At 60.0% G+C, this 14,952-nt stretch overlaps 4 protein-coding genes across 4 annotated transcripts; 2 read left to right on the forward strand and 2 right to left on the reverse strand.

Moving 5' to 3' along the window:
- Positions 1 to 91: 91 nt before the first annotated feature.
- On the reverse strand, positions 92 to 8,220 carry B0T15DRAFT_425533 (uncharacterized protein; the record flags this gene model as incomplete). The annotated part of the gene is made up of 2 exons (XM_062865633.1): positions 92 to 484; positions 590 to 8,220. 2 exons carry the CDS (start codon positions 8,218 to 8,220, stop codon positions 385 to 387), a joined length of 7,731 nt encoding a protein of 2,576 aa, XP_062726013.1. The 3' UTR covers positions 92 to 384.
- Positions 8,221 to 9,170: 950 nt separating this feature from the next.
- B0T15DRAFT_506925 (uncharacterized protein) lies at positions 9,171 to 11,111 on the forward strand (the record flags this gene model as incomplete). The annotated part of the gene is made up of 2 exons (XM_062867616.1): positions 9,171 to 9,372; positions 9,475 to 11,111. 2 exons carry the CDS (start codon positions 9,171 to 9,173, stop codon positions 11,109 to 11,111), a joined length of 1,839 nt encoding a protein of 612 aa, XP_062726014.1.
- Positions 11,112 to 11,452: 341 nt separating this feature from the next.
- Positions 11,453 to 11,859, reverse strand: B0T15DRAFT_506926 (bola-like protein-domain-containing protein; the record flags this gene model as incomplete). The annotated part of the gene is made up of 2 exons (XM_062867617.1): positions 11,453 to 11,737; positions 11,818 to 11,859. 2 exons carry the CDS (start codon positions 11,857 to 11,859, stop codon positions 11,453 to 11,455), a joined length of 327 nt encoding a protein of 108 aa, XP_062726015.1.
- Positions 11,860 to 12,490: 631 nt separating this feature from the next.
- On the forward strand, positions 12,491 to 14,691 carry B0T15DRAFT_517872 (uncharacterized protein). Its single transcript, XM_062868335.1, has 3 exons — positions 12,491 to 12,818; positions 12,923 to 13,218; positions 13,278 to 14,691. Exons 1-3 carry the CDS (start codon positions 12,500 to 12,502, stop codon positions 14,496 to 14,498), a joined length of 1,836 nt encoding a protein of 611 aa, XP_062726016.1. The 5' UTR covers positions 12,491 to 12,499; the 3' UTR covers positions 14,499 to 14,691.
- The last annotated feature ends 261 nt before the right edge of the window (positions 14,692 to 14,952 follow it).

Consider the following 14,952-nt stretch of genomic DNA (forward strand, 5'->3'; position numbering starts at 1 on the left):
TCTAGGAATTGCCAGTTGGTTACCTACTTACCATAGTAGTAGGTATGTATGGGCTTCCTGCTATGTGATATGAATAACACGGGGAGGGATGCTCTGAAGGACACGTCGATTCAAGACTGCCAAATACCAACATGCATGCTATATACCGTGTGCCAATGCGCTACCACTATTACTCCATCATTACTCGTTATCCTAACCAAACCCAGCATTGCTCCAAAAGAAAAACACCTCGCATATCACATAATGCACATCTCCCCCTCCAACCATTGAGCGCCAGTAAGGTACCTAAATTAACACCCGCCCCCCCCCAACCAAGATCGCTATGCTATGCATTGGATTGCTCACACTCCCGCAAAAAGAAACAAAACTGCCTTGGTACTAGTATCAAAGATCTTCCTCAAACCTCGGCCTGGGCGTGGCAGGCGTGTCGGGGATCTTGCGGCTCCCAAAGGTGTGCCAGCAATTGGGAGATTGGAGAATGTATCTGCCATATTGTCATTAGTATAACAGCAGAAGACGAAAAAAAAAAAAAAAAGAGAGAAAAGAAAAAGAAAAGAAAAACAAAAACAAAAGAAAAGAGAGAATTCACCTCGCCATCGCCTCCCGGAAGCGGCTCTTGTACTCCTTGGGGCTCGTCACGGTCGGGCGGTTCCGGCCGCCGCCGGCAAACCCGCGGCTCTTGACCCAGCTCTCGAGCTGCTTGTCCCACGTGTAGGTGCGGATGCAGTCGATGATGCCGACGGCGATCTCCCGGCGGACCTCGTCGACGGCCACCATGAGCGAGTAGTCCATGACGTCGCGCTTGGCCAGGAACAGCGTGTCGTTGTAGACGGACGCGCGCAGCAGACGCTTCGAGTGCTCGCGCGCGAACAGCGGCGACTCGTAGATGTACTCGACCATGTTCTCGTCCAGCAGCACCTCGTTCTGCTCGCCCGTCGACTGGATGCGCCGGTTGCGCATCGAGCCCTTGAGGTCGAAGGTGCGGCTCGGGCACCGGTCGTAGAACAGGTTCTCCATGACCAGCAGGTCCAGCTTGATCTCGGTGTTGGTCAGCGGGTTCTTGATGTAGACGCGGAAGAAGCCGAACATCTTGGCGATGACCGACGGCAGGTCGCGGAACAGCGCCTCGGCCATGAGGCCGAAGTAGTCGGGCGCGAAGCGCAGGAACGACGACGTCTCGCTCGGCGACAGCGACTTGAGGATGAAGCGCTCGTCCAGCGTCTTGAGGAAGACCGACTTGGTCTTGCCGCCCTTGGAATCCCACTTCAGGCACCGCGACAGCGACTCGACGAAGCGGTCCGCCACGCCGCACATGCGCCGCAGCGCGTCGAACTGCTCGGCGTAGAAGATCTGGCACGTCATGCGCGCCGAGCCCTCGGCAAACTGGTACTTGACGTGCATCCCCGTCGGCCGCTTCAGGCTCTTTTCGAGCTCCGTGTTGTACTTGGTGCTGGCCTTGGCCGTCTTGGATGGTGCTTGTGGTGGTGGTGGTGGTGCTGCTGCTGCTCCTCCTCCTCCTCCTCCTCCTCCTCCTTCCGTCGCCTTCCAAGTCTGTTGCGGCCCTTTCATCTCCAGCCCGTCGTCGTCGCTGCTGTGGCCGTCTGGCTCGTCCGGCTCGTCGTCGTCGTCGCTCGGCGTCTCCCACTTCTGCCGGATCTCGGCCAGCTTCGACCGGTAATCCTCGGAGCTCAGCGCGAACGCCACCAGCGAGCTCGGCTCGTCCTCCTTGACGATCACGTCCGAGTCGAAGAAGATGTGGTCCGTGGCGTTGATCGGGTACTCCAGCTGGGGCCAGCCGCTGGCCGAGCGCTCGGCCCAGAAGTTGGTGAGCATGGTCATGAGGCTCTTCTTCTGGTGCCTCGGCAGCTCTTCCGGTATCTCCCCGCTCGGCTCCAGCGACTCGGCGATCTCCTTCACGTCCGGCAGGATGTCGTCCAGCGTGAGGCTGGAATTGTCCCCTTCGCTCTCTGCGCCTTCGTCGTCGTCGGTCCCGGCCCGACTCTCCTCCTGCCGGTTGTCCTCCCTCTCTTCTCCCGCCTGCGCAGCGGCCTCCTTCTCCGGCGCCGGTGTCTGCGGGGGAGCTTCCTGCGGCGAGCCGGGCTCTGCCGTCGAAACCTTGGCCTTGGTCTTGGTCTTGGCCTTGGCCTCCTGCGACGCGACAGCCGTGACGCTCGGTGCAGCAGCCGTCGAGGCGTCCTCGGTCGGTTTGTTGTCGCTCCGCTCTCTGTTGAGCAGCAGCTGGTCGTCGTCCGACGGCCCCGGCGGCTCCTGCACGGCCTGGTCCACGTCCTTGTAGACTTCTACTATCGTCTTGGTGGAAGAGCGCGGCAGGAAGGCCCGCGTGTAGTGCATCTTGGCGGCGCGCTGCTTGCGGTCCTTCATCCGCTCCTTCTCGAACTCGCGGCTCAGCTGCTCGAAGTGCCGCGCGAGCGTCGACACCTTGGACTCCCTCTTGTGCACGTATCGCGGAATCCCGGAAGGCCCTGCCTTACGGTGGCTCTTCAGGGCTCCGAGACCAATGCGGTCGGCGAACTTCTTGTCCCCCTTCGGAGGAGGGCCGTCTCCTGGCGCTGCCTTCTGCGTATCGGCGCCCGTGTCCTGCAGCCTCTGCTCCTTCAGAAGAAGCTTGCCGATGGCCGACTGCGTCCTCGGCAAGGTTCCCGACGGCTGGGATATGGCACGGACCATGGGAGGCGACACCGCCGTGCCCGCCCGCCGGGGTAGATTGCGTTCCGGCGTGGGCTGTGGGATTCCGCTCACATTCTCAGCCCCAGGCGCAGAGCCGGTGGTGGTGGTACCGCCGTTTGACAGTGCCCGCTGCTCCCTACGCAGCTGCTCGACCCTCTCACTTAGTGACAGTGGCTGTTGGCCCGGAGGTGCAGACTGTATCGCGCTAGCCTGGGCTGCTAGGGGAGCCGTGGAGGCCAGGGCAGGCGCCGGCGCCGGTACCGGCGTGGTTGGCTGGTCGGTGGCCGGTTTGGTGGCAACAACAACAACATCCGGTCCTGCTGCTGCGTCCGAAGAAGGGGCGAAGACCGTCTTCGATACTGTTGGTGTGATCGGCGTTGCCAGGTCCAAGGGTTCAACTCGCTCCAGCAGCTCCTCCGCCTCGACCGCACCGCCTTCTTTGGCCCCGGGAGCGGGCTGCGCTGTGGGAGACGGGGCCGTCTCCTGCGGTTGACCAGTAACATCGCCCTCCTCTGACGTCTGGGACGGCTTCTCATCCTCAGACACGCCCGGCGGCGACGTGGCGGTGCTGGTCTTTCCTTCGGACTCGGACCCGGCCGAAACAGACCCCTCCGTGCTCGGCAACGACTCTTTGGACTCGTGGTCGGTGAACATCTTCTTCAGCTGGATGATGGTCAACTGACGGACGTCCTTGTCCGACAGGAACTCGGCCTCGAACGCCGCAAACGCCGCGTCCCAGTCCGTCACCTTCTCGAGCATTTCCCGGATGACGGCGTTGAGCGGGATCACCTCGTAGTACTTGGAGTTCATGTAGGCCTCCTGAAGCGCGCGGACCAGCTCCGGTTGGTCCTCCTGCGCCTTCCTGCCGAGCCGCTCCACTTCCGCCTTGCAGGCCTCGGCTTTCTCGGGAAGCACGCTGTCGATCCGGATGCTCTTCAGCCGCGCCCGGACCGAGTTCATGAAGCGGTTCCAGCGCTCCTCGGCCTTGACGAAGATGTCGTTCTTGAGCTTCAGGTCGTAGTCCACCTTCCACGTGATCTTCGTCCTCGGCACGATGATCTCGTAGAGATCGATGGGGTCGTAGTGCACTCGGACGGCAATGTCGCGGTACAGATAGTAGAAGAAGCGGATGTGGTCCTTCTGGTGGTCATGCGGACACTCGGTCTGCGGATTCAGCTGCAGTCCCCGGCTCCAGAACGACAGCTCGAGGTACTTCCCGAACGAGTACTTCCACGTGCTCACCGACATGGGCATCAGCCCGAAGTGCTTGTTGCAGTGTTTGCAGTAGTTCCACATGCAGATACCGGTGCCGTCGCTGTCGCCGGCAGCGGCCTCGTGGGGCTTGCTCGGGAAGTTCTCGGGCCAGGCCGGCGAGGTCTCCAGGATGATGGTCAGGCGCGCGTTGTCGTGGACATAGGTGCGATGGTGCTCGTGCATCTTGCGCTCGCAGCCGTTGGAGTGGCACACGAACTCTGCGCCCTCGCAGATGTCTTCGATGTACTGGCCCAGCGTGCAGTCCTGGTCCATGTTCCCGCGCTGGTCCGGATGCTCGTTGTAGAACTCGATGGCGACCAGACTGGGCTCCGAGCACGGTATCTTTGTCGCCGTGCAAGTGACCGAGTACAGGACGACGATGTTCTGGTGCGAGTAAGGGTCGAAGAGGTCGAGACAGCCGTGCGTGTACGCCTCCCACTGCTTCGCCTGCGTTCGGTAACTGTGCATAGCCTTGTCATACTCCGCCTCGTGCACGGCGTGCAGGACCTCAAGGACCTTGCGGGGCCCCTTCGTCTCAATCCCTTGCACCATCTCCGGTTTGACGAGCTGGAACGGCTCCGGCCTCGGCTTCTCGTCCTCATCCGACTCCTCCACCTGTTCCTGCTTAAGGAGCGATCTCAAGTACGCCGCGCGCCGCTCCTGCTCCCGCGCCTTCACCAGCAGATACGGTTGCTTGAACTTGACAAACGGCGACGTGGACAGGATCCTGGTTTCGTACTTCGCCACCATATCGCTATAGAAGGACGGCATGGGCGCGTCCTCGGGCACCTGGGCATGGGAGTGTAGCTCATGCATGGAAATCGACTTCGGGCTTGTCTCGGCCGGAGCGGGTTGAGCAGCAGCCGGCTCCACAGGGGCCGCCTCTGAATCCCCGGCGGCCGTCGTCCTGCTGGTGTCCTGCAAGGCCTTTTCGCCCTCAGTGCTCTGACTCGTGATCAGGATTGCGGGTGGGCTGCTCGAGGGGTCGGCCGCACCGCCCAACGGCGCCGGCAGCGCCTCCTGAATCTGCTGCGCCGACGCCGGACCCGGTGGTAAGGATAGCGACGCCTCCGACGGTATCTGGACGAATTCGTCGCGCATGAGACAAGACTCCAGCTTCAGGTTGTAGATGACGTAAACCATGAACTCGGTGATGCGCTTCATGCGGGTGAGGATCTCGGTCGAGGCACCACGGAGCGCAATGGTGCAGCCGCGGTCTTTCGGGCAGCCGGACATGAAGATGTAGGTTTTCTTCTTGCCCCGGATCTCGTTGTTCACGAACGTCTTGACCTCGAAGCTCTCGCACATGCCCACCCGCGCCCCGAGACTGAGCATGTCCATGGACGAGATCACCGGCATATTCACGATGCGCGCCACGGCTTCGATGACGGACGGCTTGACGTTGTACACCACCGCCACGTTGGCCTCCGACAGATACTGCAGCGCCAACCCTGCCACGCTCTTCTCGACGAGCAGCACGTGCGGCTCCAGGTTGAGGATGCGGTTGACGACCATCCTCAGGTACTCCCTCTCCTGCTCGATAACCGGCTGCAAGCTCATAAAATGCTGCTCCGGATGGCGCTGGTATTCAAGCGGGAAAGTGATCACGACGATCCTCGGGTTGCGGATCTTGCGGGGCATGCTCTTGAGCGCGAGGTTCTTGGTGAAGACCACGCCGTGGACGTAGGCGGTGTCGCCCGGCCTGCCGCCCGGTATTTTCTTCAGCTTCACCCAGTGCCGTATGTCCATGTCGTCCCCGTTGCGTATGTCCGGGTCAACATCGTCGGCGCAGCGATCGAGGATGGGGATCAGGGACCGCTCCCAGCTCGCCGGGTTGGGAATATCGGCGTCTTGCAGGAGCTGTCGGAAGAGCTTCTTGACGTGCTGCGCGCTGGCGGGATTCAGGCCTTCCTCCCCTGACTTGCCGTCGCGTATGGAGTCGCTCCGCTTCATACCGGGCGCTTCGACGACATTCTCAAAGATCGAGAGCGTGTCGGCCGAGGCTGCCGGACCTTTGTGAACAGCCGATTTCGGCCGTGCCGGAGAACGCAGATGATGGATGCTGGCGCTCGCGATGCTGAGGTTCCTTCTCCGCGGCGGTCGTATGTGTATCGACAGATTCTGAAGGCCGCTCCCCTCCTCGAGGCCGCGGCTCGCATGGCTAAGCCCGCTGATGCTCTTCTCCCCACCGTGGCGGAACCGGTGTTTCCTCCCTGCGCCGAGGTATGTTCCGAAACTTGACCGGCCGGGATCGAGGCTCGCCGGCTGGAAATCACCGCTGTCCATGGTGGTGAAGATGCTGCTCATCTGCTCATCCTCGCTGGATTCATCCGACATGTAGGGCGCCAGCTCCGGGTCGATGATGTTGTCGGTGTGGAAGGCGTTGACGTTAGACCTCTTCCCCAAGCCCAACGCATCGCTGGCCGGCGCGCGGAACGGTGCGCCCTCGTCTGCGGGCGGCTTGAACCTCGTCAGGAAGTTGTGCTTGGAATGGTGTCGGCGATGGCCTGATTGCGGCCGGCCGGTGGCGAGAGACTTCAGCGACCGCGACGAGCTCGGCCTGCTGAGCTGCGGCATATCAATCTCCAGGATGGCCGAGTGGCGGTTGCTGTCTCCAACCCGTCGCGTGGCCGGGATGGCCATCATCGGCGTCGTCGCGGTCCTGGTGTCTTCTGCCTGCTCGGTGCGCTCCGACATGCTCGCCTCGTCGTCCGTCCGCGGCTTCGCGCCGGGGGGGACGAGCTTGTTCGCGTGGCCGGCGCGGAAGATTGCCGGGAGATAGGATTCGTCGGCCGAATCGTCGGAGCCACTATCATAGCGGCGGTTGATGACATTTAGACAGGTCTTGCACACGCGCAAGGTCCCCGGCACGCCGAACTTCTGGCCCGAGATGTTCGACGTGCATTTCGAATCGAAGATGCAGCCGCACGTCCGGCAGTGGTGTTTGCGCCTGAAGGCAGTAAAGGGCGTGCCGCAAAGGAAACACTCCTTGCAGGTCTCGTCGGCCATCCAAAACTCCTTGCTTAGTACTTGTTTCCGCATGCGCTCCAGCCTCGCATTGACGATTTCCGGGGCTCCCTCGTTGGTCGTCGTCCCCGGGATCTTCATAAGACCGGACCGTAGCATCTGGGGCCGTTCATTGTGGGAAAACGAGTCATGATACACTGAGCTGTGGGCCGAGGTACTGATCGGACTGGCTTCGGCAGCACCAGGATCCATCGATGACGATCTCGAATGGCTACGGCCCCGGGACGACACAATGCGGTCAATCACTGCTGGCTTTCTCGTGAGATCAGCGGCGGCGAGCCGAGAGGAAGAGGGGGGCGCGCGCGCTTCGCCCGAAGCCGGGACCGGACTGCGTGGTGTATCGGTGGCCCCGTCCATGCTAGTAATAGAGTCTTCCCTCCTCGCCCGGTTCGGCAGCACTATTCGATCACTGGTGGGGACACTCTCTAGGCTGACATTCCCGGACAGATTAGGGCTCGGTGCTGTGTCTGTTGGCCTGCTTATACTCCTACGGCCTGCAGACCGCGCAGGCATATCTTCCCCGCGCGTTGTTCCGGATCGAGCGGCATCCTTATCCATCAAGCCCTGCACGGTGACCGGTGCGACGGCGGCGTTGGCCGCGGTTGGTGGAGCTGACTTTGCAATCTTCGGCATGCTCTGGATGCTCTGGGTCGAGGGTGTCTTCGAGGCCGACCCCGGTGTCGCTGCCGAGGAAGCTTTGGAGGTTGACGGAGCAATTGATTGCGAGTCGCCAGCCACAGCGCCGACCGAAGACAGGCCAGACGCCGTGTGGCCCGAGGATATAGAGGTTTCAAGAGTTGAGGTCGTGGCATCACTTTCTCCCCTTGGGAGAGGCGATGTCTTGGAGCCGCCTGTCGCCGCGTTGGCGCTCTTCCTGGAGGAGGCGCCATCCTGGCTGTTGGCATCGTCGGCCTCGTGCGCGGGGCTTTTGCCGACTGCGGTGACAGCCTCCTTGAACCGTGTATACAAGCCACTAAAGCCTTGTTGTACGAGCTCGCCCGCCGTCACTTTACTCTCCGAGGACGGCAGCGAGGCTGGCGGATCGGCAAAGTCGTTAAATGTGGTCAGCGCATCCGACTGGCTGGCCGAGGTGTGGATTTTGTCCAGCGCCAGGGCGATCTGCTCCCTGTCGGCGGGCGACGACACGGAAAACGATATCGTGGAGTCGCGGCGCGGTCGGGTGTCTATCGGCGACCCAGGGGCCGACGGGCCCAGGGACAGCTTCCCGAGCCCGTTGGCGTCGGCAGCCATGGTACGGGCGTCGGTCAGTTCGACGAGCCAGCGACGGGGGTCGAGTCAAATGGAGAGCTGAGAGCATGCTTTGCCGTTGGCTCACGAACAGCAGAGCGAAGGCTTGCGCTGGTGAGCAGGCGGCAGCGCGATGACAGGCATTCCGAAGCTCCAAGGTCTCCTTCGCAATTTGAATTTACCACTGCATTCGGGATCGAGAGAATCACAAGATGGCTGCTGCCTCGAGTGACTCGAGTCACATCAGCTTACGAGTACGGAATACTGTGTAGCGACTGTATCGGGCGCGGCACAACGTTCCAGAACGACTGGCGTCACTCGGCAGGCATCGCTACAGAAAATGGGACTATGGGACTATGTCCGAGGCAACGGGAGGTGGACTTCAGCGACATTTTTTGGGAAACAGCGGCGCTAAAGTACCGTTACTAGCCGGAATCCACCTAATCTGCCCCACCGCCTTAGCCGCTCACTACTACCTGGTACTTAAGGTATGTAGTGGGGCAAACGGGGGCAAACGGTACCTTAATATCCCTACACGTGTAGGCAAGTCATGTGATCTGGCGTCAGAATCACGGCTAAGGTAGGTTCTGTTGCGCGGGCCATACATAACTTGAAGCCCACTGTCCCGTCCTCAACGTTCCCAGCACGGGAACCGGATTCCGTTTTGGGGATCGCAACAGGTTCCTGCTTCCCGCGAGTTGGACCGCGGCTTCTCTCCATTCATCATCATCACCGCTGTCAGGGCAGCGCTCTCAACATGGCGGTGTCGCGCACTTCCCTCAATCCCACAGAACTGGATGTCTGATATCCGGACCATCACCTCGGTCCCCCCGAAACTAAATCGATACCAAAAAAAGCCCGTCAGATCAGCACAAATTGCTGGGTCGCCGGCGTCTCTTCTGATTCTCTCCCTCTTCTTGTTCATTATTATTTGGAACAACAACGTTCTCAACATGGGAAAGTCTGCCACTTCGGGCAACTCTGCAGCATTGGCTGCGTCCGGCCTCGCAATATTTGGTCGCCGAGTTGTCCAGATTCCGTCGGATGTGCAGAAATGCCTGGACCGCCCAGATGCTTGGGCTCCTACCGGTGGGCCCATACCGCCAATACCGCCAATGGTCCTGGAGGACGTGATAGCACGTCATGCAAAAGAAAGTAGGCAGGACACGCGGAAGGGAAAAGAGCGTGTCTCCCGACAACCTGCATCGCCCGCCCCAGTCGAAAGGGCAGCGTTCTCCTCACAGCCCCCATCTCCAGTACCTTCGGTCAAGCGCACTCCTACACAGCCAAAGGCGAAACCGGACGGTGAGAATGAGGTACTGGCGTCCGGAACCCCCATACCTTGGACTCCGTCACCTGAATCCCACTTCCTTCCGGTCAACCGGCAGCGTGAGCTCGCTACGGCTGCGAGGACCGCAAGTCAGCATTCGCCGCAGCAAGCTGGTTCTCTGACCGCAGGAAACCGTTCGTCTCGGGCCGCCTTTTTGACAGACTTCCCTCCTAGCAGCAGCCAGGCATCCGAGACAGGGTTGGAAGTGGAAGTTCCAAGAGCCATCACCGACGTCATAGCGCCGGTCAATCGGCATGCCGTCCCTGCACTTGAGCCGACTCCTCCCTCAGCTCAGATCATACCTTCTACCATCGCCGAGGAGACAAATCCGGTACAGAAGCCTGGGGCAACACGTCGTCGGCGGATGAAGAATCCTGCTGCCGTGTTCGCCGAAGTCGACACTGTTGGTCAGAGTCATGCCCCAAGCGTAACGGTTCCCAAGGCTGGAACAACTACTTCATCAAGATCAGCCAGTTCGCCGGTGACCTCCTGCCTTCCGGCTCCCAAACCTCCGGCTCGCCACGCCATGGACACTTCGCCTGTGCGAGTTTCGGTAGAGGATCGGCATCACTCCACAGCAGTTCATCAGTCGGTTGTCACCACAATCCCGCAGCCCGTTAGCCACGGGGTTCTCAGCAGTTTCGCGGACAAAGTGCCGCCCACCGGTCCGCCCGTCAATGTGCCATTCACCGCCTTCAAGCTGGCGTACCCAGATTACCAAGCCACATTGAAGGATTTCATCCGAGCGGTCAAGTGCCTCTTAAAGTATCAAAAGGACGGAGCGCTTTCCGAATTTCTTTACGACGACTTCATCAGAGTCTTCTGTGGAGATTATTTGGCCTACATCGGATCTCTAGGCGTGGACCAGGCTGCATGTCCAGCACTTCGGTGGTATAACGTGAATGTCTCCAGACCTTCCTATGTTAGTGGTATCATCAACAAGAAAAACCTCACGGAAATCCCAAAGCAATACCCGGAAGAGTTCCGGGCCGTCCAACAAGGGTCCGCAAGACCCAGAACTCGCGGCCACGCGATCGAGACCGGGCAAACTGGGCAAACTGAGCAAAATGGGCAAACTGGGCAACGGCCGGCCGTTGGCATCATGCAAGATTCCCGTAAAGTCCCCTCACAAATAGACAACAATGCCAATGTCTCTGTATCTCCAACAGCCAGCCAGGGGGATACCGTGGCCGAGAGAATTGGCAATGTGACCAACGACACGTCCAGCCGCGGGTTCCCGCAGAGTCGGGTTGATTCCTCCTTGCCGGTATTCGAGACACCACAGGCGCCACGAATATCGCACTTGAAGCGGGAGGTGGCAACTACACTTCCCGGTACCATGCACTCTCAAATCAGCAACCCTGATAGCATCCCTGAGATGGAGACTAAGCGCAAGCTTGTACCTCGGGCTTCCACCGGATCTTCGGCAGTCGAAGCTGGTGCGGTCTTCAAGCGACCGCGGAAGGCAATGGAGGACCCAGAGAAGCGAAGCCTTCGGTTCAAGGAGTTCGTGATGCAACGGCGCACGCAGGGCTCTACTCCCAAAAACTCCAAACAGTCATGAGAGAGCGTTCGCGCGAACAATAATGGTATGTCATATGAGCTTGGATTTGGAATGGAGTGGCCGTATCTACTATTAAATGATGCCAACAGACAGTAGGTTGGGCCGATTAGCACATGTATTGTACAAGTACAGTACATCCAGTCAACGGGGGTGTGTAATCTCGGATACCCTATGCCTGGGCAAACATCATGGTTAGTTGCTCGGTTAAAGGAGCGTTAGAATCGATATTGAAATGGCACTCTAACCTCGCAAGCTCTCACACTCTCCGATGAAGGGGTATCATGGTTCCGAAGTTAGTATGCATAGTTAATTATATGATGCCAACCTAAGCATCCACAGCCTCATTCACTCCCGGCTTCCTGGGCACGCCGAGTCGCCTCCTCTTCCGGCGTCATTGTCCGCAACTGGAGAGCATGAATCCCGCCTTCTTGCGCCATCTCGTCCTTGAGCAGGGAGTAGACGAGACGGTGCCTCGCTGGCTGCATCTTGGACCTGAAAGCTTCGGAGGTGATGATGAGCCTAAAGTGTGTCTCCTTGGACGTCACACCTTGCATCGGCGCGTGGTGCGCGTGAAGGTGCGAGTCGTTGTGAATCTCGAGCGTGGTGGGCTGAAGAGCCGCAGTGATCTGGCCGCGGTGTAAGTCAGTGCCCCAAATTCATTATGCGCATCTGCGCATCCCTCAACGGGAAAAGAAAACAGAACTACCTTCTCCCTGATCGCATCCTCCATTGGAGTTGGCGACACCATGGTGGAGAGCGGTCTGATGGCTCTGGAGAGGCCGAAGGCAGCTCGGCGCAACATGTGGGCAAGACTCCGAAGGGCTGCGGGAGGTCAACAAGGCGAACCGAAGCTCGGATGGTATGTCGTCGGCGAGTTGCAGCTGGAAATCAGTCGCCGGTTGAGGGTGGGGCGGCCATTGGCGCGCCAATGAGTCGGGACCCAGCAGTCCGATCCCTGCTCATCGACTGCAGGGGCCGGGCCCCACCATCCGCCCCGGAACGACGCTCCCAAAACAGAAAATCTCAGAATGGATCAGAAGCTCAGAACAAATCTGTCCCGCCGCGACATCCCGCCCTCTCACAATCCGTACACTGAAGCCCGGTCCCACAACTGAGCATCCAGAATCCAATTTGCCGGCGGGCGCTCATTCCGGCGAAAGAAATAGGATGCGGCCGAACTCGGCTTGAAAGATTGGTCTCGTGTGTCATGTTCATACCCCTGTAATATCGCACCCCAAGTGCAGCAAGTGCTACCCGGCCGAGGAGTCGCGACATCCACACAATTCCGCCTATCGCGCGGCACTGCGAATCCGGAAGGGTCCCCCTTAAAAGCCGATCGGCGACCCGCGTCCTGGCGTTCCGCCCTCCCCCCCCCCCCCCACTTTCCAATGTCCTTTGCCTTCACTCTCGGCAGAAGGGTTGGTAACCGGCTACCGGCTGCTCTACGTCCCATCCGTCCATTACCCAGGTGCACCGGTGTCAGGATGGCATCCACGCTGCCCAGGCTGCCTGTATTCGAGGCAATCGCCCGCCATGATCCCGAATCGACCGTCGTGATTCACTCCAACAGCGGGCGCCGGTTCCGGTATGGGGAGCTGCTCGGTGATGTGTGCAAGGTCCGGAACCGCCTGTATGAGTCTGCCGGGAGGGACGACATAGACGGCGAGCGCATTGCCTTCCTGGTCGAGAACAGTTATGACTATGTGGGTAAGCCGATCACAGCCCTCTGGCGCGCCCCTTCTCAGTTCTCAGCTCATGGACGCTGGTTTCCTCCGTGGGGACCGGTAACTGACGGTTCGGGTACAAAAAAGTGACCCTGCTCGCCATTCTTGCGGCAAAGTCCATCGCGGTGCCGCTGTCTCCGGCGTTTCCTGCGCCGGAGCTGCAGTACATCCTCAACCATAGCGAGGCCCTGCTGCTGCTCTCCTCCACCAAGTTCGCGTCAAAGGCAGAGGAAGTGCTCAAGACGGAGTTAGATGCCCCGCCCTCGTATCTCCAGCTGAGCAAATTCCAAGGCGGCGGTGCCCATGAGAAGGTCATCTTAGAAAAGACCGGGCCTGGGTCAGCCGGCATGATGCTTTACACGTCCGGCACAACAAACCGGCCAGTAAGCAAGCCTAATGAAAGCCGCCTCCCCTGAGTGGACCAGCTAACCGCCCGTTACAGAAAGGCGTCTTACTACCACAATCCGTCATGACAGCGCAAGCTCGCTCGCTCTTGCAAGCTTGGGAGTACTCGGCGTCCGACCATCTGCTCCACGTGCTGCCGCTCCACCACATCCACGGCACCATCAACGCCATATTCACCCCGCTCTTCGCAGGCAGCACGATCGAGTTCCTGTTTCCCTTCAACGCCGACGCTGTTTGGCGACGCTTTGCCGCGCCCTTCCTCACGCCAGACCAGACCTACAGCCCCGAGTCCGCGCCGCACAATCACCAACGGATCACCTTCTTCACCGCGGTGCCCACCATCTACTCCCGCCTGCTTACCAGCCACAAGACCCTACCTCCGGACATGCAAAGCGCCGCCCGCACCGCTATCTCCCCGTCCAACCTGCGCCTCGCCATCTCCGGCTCCGCCGCCCTCCCTACCCCGATCAAACGCGCCTGGTCCGACCTCAGCGGCGGCAACGTGCTCCTGGAACGATTCGGCATGACCGAGGTGGGCATGGCGCTCAGCTGCGGGCTGGCCGTAGCCGACCGCGTGGATGGGTCCGTCGGGTGGCCCCTCCCCGGGGTGGAAGCGCGCCTCGTCGACGTCGACACGTACCAGGTGATCGAGCGCGGCCAGGAGCGGGATGCCGACGGAAGAGAACGAGTCGGGGAGATCCAGCTGCGGGGGCCGACCATCTTCGCCGAGTACTGGCGCAACCCGGAGGCGACGGCCAAGGAGTTTGTCGACTCCAAGGACGGCAGGGGCCAGTGGTTCAAGACGGGCGACGTGGCGGTGCGGAGGACGGTGGAGGGCGCGGGCAAGAGCAACGCGCCGAGCCAAAAGGACTGGACCAGGGGCGACATGTACTTCATCCTGGGGCGGCGCAGCGCGGATATCATCAAGAGCGGCGGGGAAAAGGTGTCTGCCTTGGAGGTGGAGCGGGAGATGCTGGCGCTGCCGCAGGTCGCCGAGGTGGCCGTGCTCGCCGTGCCGAGTGGGAAATGGGGCCAGAAAGTCGGCGCCGTGGTGATCCTCGACAAGGAGCATGTGCCCGAGGGCAAGTGGTCGCCGCTGGAGATGCGGCGGGCGCTGAAGGGGAAACTGGCGGGCTACAAGATCCCGCAGGTGCTGAAGGTGGTGGACCACATCCCGAGGAACGCAATGGGCAAGATCAACAAGAAGATGCTGGTCAAGGAGATCTTTCAGGACGAGTTTAGCGGGGACGAGTTGTAAGAGCTAGGCGGTAGGGAAAATGCATGTTGCTTGGGTTAACTTTGAGGCAACTGGATACATTATATGGGGTCGGCTCTATTGTTAGACCACTGGTATGGGGGCGGTCCAGAAAAGTGTACACAAGCATTATCCGTGTTAGACTTAGAGCGGCTTGCATTCACTGAAATAATGAAATGGAGGGTCTTGGTTGTCTCAACCGCGTTGTCTCGTACCTAAGTGACTAGATGTTATGCTTGGCTCATCGCAAATCCATGACCGCTCCTAATCATGAACAAATTAGGAAATCTCTTTCATCCCAAGTCGTAAAGCCCCCTGAGTGTTCCGTCCGAGCTGGAGGAAAATCTTGGTAAGTTTTGCCGTGGAACTATCTCATATCCCGTCCGATGCTTCCCCCTGTCTGCGCACTTAGCGCATCGCATGACCGGTATCGAATTCATAAGCAAATGCAGAAGTC

This window comes from Chaetomium strumarium (assembly GCF_033439665.1).
Source record: "Chaetomium strumarium strain CBS 333.67 chromosome Unknown B0T15scaffold_1, whole genome shotgun sequence".
NCBI classification, from domain to species: domain Eukaryota; kingdom Fungi; phylum Ascomycota; class Sordariomycetes; order Sordariales; family Chaetomiaceae; genus Chaetomium; species Chaetomium strumarium.

Coding starts and splice junctions, on each gene's coding strand:
- B0T15DRAFT_517872 (XM_062868335.1), top strand. CDS start 12,500: ATGTCCTTTGCCTTCACTCTCGGCAGAAGGGTTGGTAACCGGCTACCG. Junction 12,819..12,922: donor GAACAGTTATGACTATGTGG/GTAAGCCGATCA, acceptor GGTACAAAAAAG/TGACCCTGCTCGCCATTCTT. Junction 13,219..13,277: donor CCGGCACAACAAACCGGCCA/GTAAGCAAGCCT, acceptor CGCCCGTTACAG/AAAGGCGTCTTACTACCACA.